The sequence below is a fragment of the Macrobrachium nipponense genome, chromosome 3 (assembly GCF_015104395.2).
Source record: "Macrobrachium nipponense isolate FS-2020 chromosome 3, ASM1510439v2, whole genome shotgun sequence".
NCBI classification, from domain to species: Eukaryota; Metazoa; Arthropoda; class Malacostraca; order Decapoda; family Palaemonidae; genus Macrobrachium; species Macrobrachium nipponense.
The window spans coordinates 4970143-4981691 of NC_087202.1; the positions used below are offsets into that span (position 1 = coordinate 4970143).

Below are 11549 nucleotides of genomic sequence, written 5' to 3' on the forward strand. Positions count from 1 at the left end.
CTTACTACTATGATTATGAATGTAAGTATCTGTTTTACTTTTCACACCTACGTATACATTTATATATATACATATGTATACATATATGAATAAAGGCAAAAGCCACGAAGGAAATTGAAACAATAGAGTAGCACTGGTGCAAGGCCCTTAAACTCCCGTCCTTTACTAAGCTGGTCAGGAAAGGTCGTTATTATAATATTCCTGTTAACTAAAATACCAATCCTTTCCAGTCATTGATTATGGCGCTGCAGGGATGACCACCTCGGCTGAATTTGGTAATCTCCTCACTACAACAGACGCTACGGCATCTTTCGCACCAATCACAGAACCTATCTATACTACCACAAGTGGGTATGTGGATATAGTCCCTAATCCGGAAAAAGTCGAACTCGATAGGACCTACTTCCCTGAAACGTGGCTCTGGGAAATCGTTGTCATTAGGTATGTCTGAGTTTGTCATTAGTTATGTCTGAGTTCGATCGAATCTTATGCTTACAAAATAGTAGTTAGTTAGTTATTTTATTGACAAAAACATACAATTATTAGTACAAATTTGTCCACAAAGAGACATAATACAAAACAAGCAAAGTGGACAGTAATCTCTTCTGCTCTTGCAAGTACATGGCCGACAAAGAAGAAATACATCAAGAAAAATACAACTTCAAGAGCAAATAACATAAGCCTATAAGACAAAAAAAAACGAAAAAAGGGACTTACTACAGAGAAAAAACGTAGTCACATCGCCATCCAGTATCAAGTCCTAACACACATAATGCTTGAAGAAAATGAAAAGTTTATTTGAAGAAAAACATTAAACAGAAGACAAAGCCCTACATTACTCATCATAAATATGAAGAACTTCATAAACATATTATGTACCCCAATCAACAATATTATCTAAAACAAATACCCCGTAGGGTAGTAGTGCCTTCAGTGTACCTCGTGTGGTACACTGTAGTCATTACTTAAGGTTCTTTGCAGCGTCCTCCTTGACTGTACCTCCTTTCATATTCTCTTTCTTCTAGCTTGCTTTCCTCAGCCCCCTCCTGAATAACCGCATAGATCCCAGCACTTGGCCTTTGGCCTCTGTCCTATATTCTTCTCTGTTCTAAAACAAATCGTCTGTCTCTAATGCAAGTGGTAATGGAGCGTGATTAGTAAAAAATTTGTATGAGTAAGTGACAATAACTTGTATGCTTAAGGAAGGTATTATTATTATTATTATTATTATTATTATTATTATTATTATTATTATTATTATTATTATTATTATTATTATTATTATTATTGTTTCGGAAGGAGACCCTCTCGTAGGCAAATTTTGTTAAAAAAAGGTTGCTGCTTCAGCACTATTAATCTTGTGGAGAGTCTTCAGAAAAATAGCTTTGCTGCAAAAGAACCTTATGCCCCATTGAAGACTGAAGCCACTTTCAACTGATTCGAAATTTGTGTGGTGTTTGATATTGGTTTCTGTTATGAAAACGTTTCTAACCATCCCCCGTCTATTCCTCTGAGTAAAGTAACAGTTTTCAAATTTATTATTTGTTTAGACGGGAAATCTGTGCGAACGATGATTCATTTCTCTCTTTGCTATCCGGAGGCCTTTTGCCTATCCTTAAAGGCTTTTGTATTTATGTAAAATTTGCTCAATTAGAATAAGCATTATGCTGAAGCACTTCGAACGCCTCCTGCCCCTGTCCACAGCGAAAGTGGCGAGACGGTGAAGGAGGTCGAACTTCCGGATACGGTGACGACGTGGGTGGGCGAAGCCGTCTGCCTCCATCCGGAGTTGGGCATCGGACTAAGCCCCAAGTCCTCCATCACCTCCTTCGTGCCCTTCTTCCTAGACCTCAGTCACCCAGCCACCGCCCGCAGGAACGAGAAGGTCCCCGTCCTGGTCTCCGTCTTCAATTACCTGACCGAAAGTCTGCCTGTAAGTGATGGATCCCAGGGACAGAATTGCATTCCCCCCAAGAAGGTCTTCCTGTCAATGGTTCGCTCTTCTTTTCAGTGACCCATAGCTGCCAGTTTTGCTCTTGTTTATAAAAGAAACGATTGATATTCTGTTACAAGTGCCTGGCCCTGTAAATATATATCAACACTCACACTACAGAGTCCACGCTAACATAAATGAATAATGATTTCCTCACTCACCAGGTGACCGTTGAGTTGCTGCCAAGCGCCGAATACACGTCCCCGACATATTCGACGAAGACCTGCGTCTCCGGCAGCGGGAAGGAAGTGGTGCAGTTCCTGGTGGTGCCTCTGGGGGCCGGGGACGTCAACCTCACCTTCAGTGCCTCCATAGACACTGCCGACGGAAGTTGCGGCGGGACAGTTGACGTCGAAAGGAGGTACATGAAAGGGAAGAGGAATTTTGGGCTTCCCGTCTCATTTGGCCGAGTTTGGCTCAACCTATGTTAAATGACGTTCTGTCTTCATGTGATACATTGAAAACAAAATAGATACATAGTCTTAAAGACTGAATAATTCTAAAACTTATTGGGCAGGTAAGTGAAATGTTTTACATATATGTCAGTATTAATTATACTAATACCTGCCTTCTTTCAGCGACACCGTCATTCGCCCTTTGAAAGTGAAATTCGAAGGAATAACTAAAGCATCGACACATGGGCATTACTTATGTGGCAGTAAGTGATGAACTGTTGGAAGATTTCATTGTGGAAAATAATATGTACTACAACAAGAATGGAAAGAGAAGTAAAGAGAACATTCATTTGCTTATACACATATATTATTCTGTTGTTAGCAACGTGTGCCTTACATTAGATCAACATTGCATAAGACGGTTACTTGAAGTAGGCTTTTATTTGTTTGGGTAGATGACAGCGCCTTTACGTGGTCCGCCGAGAGTTATCCTGGGACTGTCAACGGCTCAGATAAAATTTACATCTCTGCTTCCGCTGACCTCCTAGGACCGACCCTTGAGGTAAGAAGAATTCCTCCCAGTTGCTGGAGTCAGTATAGTGATTGTTACTATAAATATCACATCTAAAAACTTGGACAATGCCAATCCTGTCACTTAACCCATCAGCAGTTCCTGTAGTGAGTTCATTTGTACCAATTTTTTAGAAACCTGGGAAAGAAACCTGATCCGAAACTGCCTTATGGCGCTGTTGGTGAACAAAATTCATGCTGAAACTTTGCCCCAAAAAACATATACGTGATGGCAAATACCTGAAATCGTCCAGGTCAGCTCACTCCCAGCGTCGAGGATCAGCTTCTGAAAACTATATGAAAATAGGTAAGCAAAACTCCTTTTGTCAGTGATGGTATGTTCTGGGAATGGTTAGATTTAAAAACATCACTTATCACTGACAGGCATGCATCTATATATATATATTATATAATTTATTTTATTTAAATAAAAATCAAAATAATATATTATTAAGAATATAATATATATAATATATATATATATATATCTAATATATAATGTATATAATAATCTATATATTTATATATATCTAAAATTATCTATTTACAGGATATCTATATATATATATATATAAATATAATATATATATATATATTTATATCTAATTCAAAATGATATTGTCATATCATTTGCAAAATCCACATTTTGCTAGAAAGGACCATGATTATTATCACGGCTTTTAGTTAAATGCGCCAGATTAAAACCAATGACAAAGATGTATAACTGCCTCAGAAATACCATGACAGTTTCATTCATTGTGAAATTCAATTAATCTTGTCGCAATTAAGGCCAAACACATAGGACTGAGTTCTTCTGCAAGTTTATTAAAACGGGTCATTTTTAGGATAACAATTCGACTGAAATCTGAAATCGTTTTTAATGCATCATCACCTAACCATTCCTGCGTTGTCTTAGCTTAAACTAAGTTCTGTGGATAATAAATAAGCTGGCAACCTTCACAGGAAAAGGAATAACTGATAACTAACAGAGTCAATATGCATAAATATGTGTTTGTATTTCGATGAAATAAATTTAATTTATCCCTATAGGCTACCAGCAAGAGCTGCGCTACCAGCACTATGGACGGATACTTCAGCGCCTTTGGTAATTCCGACGGCCTCAAGGATCCACTTGGCTCACAGCAATTCGTGCTGAAGTTCCTTCAACAGTCAGGCTGAATAGCTTACATCACTGTGAGTTACCAGACAACTCTATGCATTCTTGTAGTATACTCAGGTTGTTAATTAACCATACGCTGAGGTTTCTCTCTCTCTATCTCTCTCTCTCACTCTCATACATAGTACTCCGAACATCAACACACAATGTACACATTAAAGAATGGCACACACACCCACACACACACACACACACACACACATACACACGTTTATATATATTATAATATATTATCTAATAGTTTGTGTTATGCATACATATTAGTTTGGTATTGTAAAATTTGTTATATATTAAAATAAACATACATAAGTACATACATAAAAAAAACTATTCATATGGTTGATATTATATATATATAATATATATGATATGATATGTCTTAGAATATTGATTAACTTATATATATAATATTAATATACCAGTATACAATACATATTACTTATCATTACATACAAAGCTAATATGTATGTACTATATATATATATATAATATAATAATATATGTATATATTATAAGTATAGTAGATATATATATACATACATCCAAATACACCAAAAACATTATTTATCTATATATTTTAATTTATATATATATATCTATAAAAATATATATATAGATATATATAAACATTGTCAGGAGTCCCAGGAAGACCAGCTAGTCTAAGAAGCATGATTTATGTATATGAGAAAACGTTTCATGTTGCGTCAACACATCATCAGTCTGCAATCATTGTAGAATTTTTACTTAATAAAATACAATGTTAAAAGTACAAATTATTACTAATAAAAAAATTCGCTAAAATTAATTTAAAACTTTAAAATAAAAACAAAACCATGAGTTAAGTGAGAAAAGGTCTACCTATTCAAGGTAAGGAAAAAGAGACAAGCAACCACAACTGTTCGTACATGCCCCGACAACACTTAGGTTCAGAGAGAGAGGAGACGAAGAAACATCAGAGTTTAAGCCTGGAGAGAGGTGCTTGATAAATAAAGACTCAAAAGGTCGTTAAGTAGACTGTTTGTTTAGTAGTGCCTGTTATTGAAAAATGCTTTTTTTTCCCATTAGTTTTGTGCATTTGGATGCATGGGTCCTTATATTAGAAAATTCAGGATTGGATATTCTTGACCCTATCCTATAACTAAGACCTAGATGGCTATAATAACGAACCTGCAACAGCCTTCGAGAGGATCCAATGTTATTACCAAGGCATCTTGCGCATTGAAATTTATATATTATGTTGGCTCTCATGAATTCTTCAACTATATAAACTTGTATTTTATTAAGTAAAAATTTTAATTATTGCAGACTGATGATGTTTTAACGCAACATGAAACGTTTCTCATATAAATAAAGCATGGATCTTAGACTGCTGTCTTCCTGGGACTCCTGACGGTTTTATCAACGATTTTCCTGATGTATTCTATATTTTATACATATATATATATATATATATATATATATATATATATATATATATATATATATATATATAGTATATATATATACATATATATAATATAAAAAAGATATCTGTATGACTGTCACGTGAATTTTAATATTCTCACAAAAAAAAAAAAGCCACACAACACACACCCTATGACAGAAGCAGCAATTTTACATACTTATATTTCAACTGTTGTCGCTCAGATGGACGAGAATCTCCTCATCTCATCCAAAAACTATGCTGCTGTCCCTCCAAAGCGAAACTAGGCTGCTTCCAGTCCGTCGGTTTTTGTGCATAACACCGACATGCAGGTAAGCCTGTGTCACTGGTTTGTTTGCTATTTCTGTGAAACTGCTTTTCGACTTTTATTTTGCTAAGTACTTTCTTCAAATATTCGAGGCATAAGTTAGAATTCTCATGATCTCCAGTCGTGCTTTGGTGTGTGTGTTTTTTTTTTTTTTTTTTTTTTTTTTTAAATATGAGACTTGTCAGCAGCAACAAGTCAAAGGTTGAGTTTTCTTCAATCCCCCAGAGTATGGCTGTATAACTACATAAGTCCAAATGACCCATAAATATTTACCACCAGAAGAATTTTGCAGTGTATTCCCCACGAAGTTCTTTGTTTTAAAATTCTCTGTAAGTTCTACAGCCTGTCCGTATTTGCTGTTTACTGCAATCCAAATATCGACGATTCTATAAATGACTGTCTCTTGGAAAGAAGAATTCATATTGCTTAGTATTTTCTAGGAAAGGATTGGTATTGCTAAGTATCTCTTGGAAATTATTCGTATTGCTTAGTATTCTTTGGAAAGAATTAGTATTGCTTAGTATTCTTGGAAAGGATTCGTATGGCTTAGCCTCAGGATTCGAAAGCTTCATTTGTTATTTGTGGAGATTGCCATGCAAAGCACATCGAGTGGCTAAATTCAATATCCCTGGTCAACATGCTGGAACCCACGCATATTTCTGGTAATAGATCAGACCTCACATTCACAGATGTTCCGACATTGTCAAGCCAAGGTCTGATGTTAAGAAAATTCTGGATGATCTTGTTACCTGGGGTGGAAAGAGTCTGACATGATTTTTCGTTTTGTTATTTAAATACGTCTCTAGTGTGTTGCTCCCAAGATCAGTATTTGTGTTGATGTATCTTTGCGGATGAGTGGATGAGTGCAGTTTTAGTAATACAGTGCCTGTTCTAAAGAGTGGCTTATGTGCAGACTCCAGTAACTACAGGCCAATATCTCTTCTCCCTGTGCTCTCCAAAGTTGCTGAAAAACCTATTTCTAAGCCACTATACAAGTATTTGGAATCTAAGGGATTGTTAGCTGATAGTCAATATGCATATACTCGCAGAAAGCAGTTAGTAACCTGCAATGCTCTTTTAGACTTGGCATGAGATTTTGTAAGAGAACCTTGATAAGGTTTTTTGAGTACACAGTAATTCAATAAATCTTATTTATAAACTTCAGAATCTTGACGAGGGCGAATATGTTGTAGGATCACTTCAAGATTTCCTTACAGGTAGGCAACAGCGAGTCGCTGTTGATGTTTAGTTAACCAAGACCTATCGTGTCCGGAATTCTACAGGGTAGTGTTCTTGGTCCACTATTATTTTTGGTGTATACAGGATGTAGATGATGCAACACTTGTGTGTAGTAAAATCTCCACTTATGAGGATTGAATCTGCCCTAAGCCTCAATTGGGACATGGACCGGATCAATGAATGGTGTAGTGACTGTAGTCGGTGGGGTATGAGGCTGAACTCCAGTAAAGCGAAAACACTATTGATTCGCAGATCTTGTACAGATTTTCTACTCCATCCTCCCCTTCAGGTGGATGGGACTTGTGACTCACATCTTACTTTTGAGAAATGTGTAATGAAAGTTGCAGCAAATGCCGTATGAAAGTAAGGTATTTTTCGTTGGGCCTCATATATATTTATGACAGTGATAAGATAGATGCAACCTGTTGCAGGTTATTTGTGCTTCTTTTACTAGAATACTGTTCTCCGGTGTGGATCTCTGCTTCTGCCAAAGATATATCTTTTAGATAGAGTGGTTCGTGATTGAAGATTTCTGTTTCTTAATAAAAGCAGTTATGACTTGGACCATCCCGGATGGTCTCTTGTTTGTCGCTTTTTCCATAATCTGCGTTTTAAAAAGATCTCTCACATTCACAGTTGATCCCTGATCCCCTTATTCTGCTGAGATTAGCCAGATTCGCTGAACAGCAGAAGCACCAATATGCAGTAAATGTGCTTCACTGTCGAACTTCTCAGTTCCAGAGGTCCTTTATTCCTCTACCATTGGGCTGTGGAAGTCTCCCTGAGGATGTCGTGCAATTGGAACATCAGAGGTTCAAGCAGAGATGCAGTGCATTACTACCCTAATGCTATTCTCCTATTAATTTTTTTTTTCGAATAAGTGAGATCTCATCGTTCTGTATTTCCCTCTACCTTCTCTTACCTCCTATTGAACACCGTTTTCTTTGGAAGCTTAAATTTCGTACATCAATCCGTCCATAACTGAATGCATTGTAAGTGAAAATATTCATGCCGGCATACATTATTTCAGGGAGGCGTCGATGGTTCAGAAGCGTCTCTCACAGCCTACGTCCTCATATCTCTTCTGGAAGGGAATCTAACGCAGGACGTCCAGGTCATAGCAAACGCCGTCGCTTGCATCCCCACAGCCACCACAAGTAGTACCACATACATTAAGGCCCTGACGGCATACGCTCTCTCCTTGGCGGGCGACAGCAGCGCCGCTGCTACGCTCATTTCAGATGTGTACAACAGTTTGACATCAGGAAGTTCAGGGCTGTCTCAAGCTCTGACGGTTGAAGCTGCCGCCTACCTCCTTCTGGCCATGCTTATGAAAGTCCAGGATCATACGCTGCCTGGCACTTGATATTACTAAGCTTATATCAACTTATCACAATGGACAAGGAGGATTCGTCTCGACACAGGTTAGTTCTCTTGTTCAGTCGGGGCAGTGATGAATGGTCGAGTGACTTACTCATTGAAGGTTTACAGAATTTTAATAGTAAGTGCAATTAAGCTTTTCTTGATGGTCAGTTTAAAAAAATACTAATTCACACGCATTCTTTTCACATTTTCGTTTAATTGACTTTCATGTAGCGATGTGAAACTTACAAATATAAATAGAGGATAAAAAGAAAGCACGATCTTCCAAATCATGAAATTAAAATGAACTCACAGTAAGTGCAAGTAAACTTTTCTTATTTAATAGTAAATTTTAAAAATCCTAATTCGCACCCATTCTCTTGGCATTTTCGTTTCATTTTCTTCCATGAAATTAAAATATCTTGTATTCTGTGAAATGACATTTACTGACTACTTCCATTTTCGACAGGACACAGTGGTTGCTCTGCAGTCCTTCGCAGCCTTCAGCGAAGCCTTCCCGCCCACAGGAACAGACTCACCATATCAGTCACTGCTGGAAGTCAGTCGTTTGATATCGTCATAATTCAGAGAACAGCCTTGTCCTGCAGACTAGCTACATCACAGGCGATCCACCATTTAACGTCACAGTGACTGCGTCTAGGGAGTGGATGCGCTCTTGTCACGGTAAGTTTCCGAAGCACATACACACATATACTTGCATGTACTATGTATGTATACATAGTTTTAAGGCAAGTACTGTGCTATTTATGTTGTTTCAATCTTCAATTCTCCGAGTAGCAAAACGTTTTAGGACAACTATTACCATGATTGTATATTTTTTTTTTTTAGACAATAGCAGAGTTCATTTTGATAGCTTTAATACTACGTAGTTTAAGAGATTTAACCAATAGAGCGTTTATGAACAAATGCGTTATTTCATTTGATTTTGCTTGCCAACTATTACCAATGAAATATATTTTTTTGACAATAACAGAGATCATTTTGATAGCTTTAATACTAGTTTAAGATATTTAACCAATAGAGAATTTATGAGCGAATGCGTTATTTCAGCTATTATACACCTTTTCAGTAAGAAAGTACAAGAGCATAAAATTGATTCTCAGATGCAGCATTTTTTACTTCTATTCTTAAGCTAATTTATGCTACTTAAACATCAGGTTACCCCACAAATACAACGTCTATGAAGAGCCAGAGAGCTCTGCTTTTGCAATGTCTGTCAAGACAGACCGAGAAAGGTGCTCCTCTGTCAGTTCCCTGCAAATTTGTGCTTCCTACGTCAAGGAGGACTCCGTATCCAACATGGCTGTGATGGAGGTCGACCTCCAAACAGGATACTCGGCAGATGAGGACGACTTGAGAGTCTCGTCGCTCAACAAGTCATCAAGCGTTATGAGGTAATTTAGGTGATCTAAATTGTTCGCCTGAAAAACCTTCCAATTTAGTCAGATATGAACTAGAGTAGATTCACATCGACCGTGGCATTTGATGTCTAGGCCAGTCTGTTACGACGCTCCTGATTGGCTGCTGATAAGTCAATCACAGGACTGTAAACTCAGTCTCTCTCGAGAGTTCACGTAGCTAGGATGTATATGCATCTCTTCTGAGGGGATACTTATGAAAGACGTTTATCCCTCAGGAGAAGTAGAGCATAGATCCTATCCATGTGAACTCTCGAGAGAGACTGCAGAGTTTCAAACCCTGTGATTGGGTTATCAAATGCACGGTTAATGTGAATCTACTATAGTTGCGATCCTCTGCTTACAAACTAGCGGCTTTTCAGATCTGGAATTGCTCGTAAGTACAATATGGCATGTATGCGCCTCAGTGGCGTGGTCGGTTTGGTTTTGGCCTGCCACCTCGGTGCCCGTGAGTTCGATTCTCGGGCATTCATTGAGGGGTCAGAGATGTTTATTTTCTGGTGATACGAAGTTCACTCCCGACGTGGTTTGGAAGTCACGTATTTAAAGCCGTTGGTCCTGTTGCTGAATAACCACAAGTTCCCTGCAACGTAAAAAACACCATACGTACAAATAAACAAACAATATAGCATATATAAGTCAATACATACAGTAGTGTATATTTTTTCATCCTAACACACAATTCACTCTATTTATATGCTACTGTATTTCATGAGTACTTTATTAAAACCTAGATAAATTGTGATAATGATAGGACACTTCATAGAGTACTTTGCTAATACAAATAATACATAAAACCTAAATAAATTGCGATGATAATACAGTTCAGTACAGCTGTATTTCTTTTCTTTCTTTTCTTTTTTTTTTTTTACTTTTTTTTTCATTACATCGTATATGATGCAATAACAACATTTGGATCCTGATTCACATATATATAAAGCTCTTTCTGGAAGAGAAAGCCCCCTGGGCCATCAATTTCCCTTTAAACTTCTTTAAAAGAAGAAGCTCTACTTCTTCGTGTTCTTCTGTTCGTTGCATTTCTTCCAGCTCCATTGGGTCTTCACTCGTCAGCTCCTCTGAATGACACTCGAACAGCTATGGAAAGTCTCCTTATTCCAGTTCCGTTAGGTCCTCATTCGTCAACTCCTTCTGAAAGAGACTCAAGCAGCTCTTCAAAGTCCTCTTCCTCTAAGTCAGGCTTTAACTCTTCACTTATGTCAGGGAAGACTGTTAACGATTCCCTTTGCCTCCTCTTCCTGATCAAATGATTCGAAATCGTTTGACAAACTTTGGGATATGACCTTCCATGCTCCATTCATGTCAATGTCACTTAATTCACCCCGTGCAGCAGCACTATTCTTTATACAATTGTAAATGTAGCAACCCTTCCAAAGTCCTGTGAAGTTCGCACCTCCTTCAATAGTTCCTCACTGGTCGAGCCGGCTGCGTATTCGCCTACCAATCTGGTACCCCCGAGAATGTATTTCTGTTGATTTGAAATTCATTTCTCGATATAATGTGGTTCTGATCCCACAATCAAGCTGTATAGGTCCCTTATGCTAAGTAGCCAATTAGTTCCCAGCAACATGAATAAAATCTAATCCTTCGGGCCAGCTTTAGGAA

General features: G+C 37.6%; 1 protein-coding gene across 1 annotated transcript in view; it reads left to right on the forward strand.

The window, feature by feature from the left end:
• LOC135222122 (alpha-2-macroglobulin-like) overlaps nt 1–8491 on the forward strand; it is a 149352-nt gene extending 140861 nt beyond the window's left edge. Inside the window, exons 17-25 of the mRNA XM_064260291.1 lie at nt 1–21; nt 231–441; nt 1705–1933; nt 2158–2354; nt 2572–2651; nt 2844–2982; nt 4009–4063; nt 7762–7830; nt 8156–8491. The exon at nt 1–21 is cut by the window's left edge and continues 64 nt beyond it. Of these exons, the coding sequence (XP_064116361.1) occupies nt 1–21; nt 231–441; nt 1705–1933; nt 2158–2354; nt 2572–2651; nt 2844–2982; nt 4009–4063; nt 7762–7830; nt 8156–8491 (1337 nt within the window). The remainder of the gene's footprint in view (nt 22–230; nt 442–1704; nt 1934–2157; nt 2355–2571; nt 2652–2843; nt 2983–4008; nt 4064–7761; nt 7831–8155) is intronic.
• Nucleotides 8492–11549: the final 3058 nt, after the last annotated feature.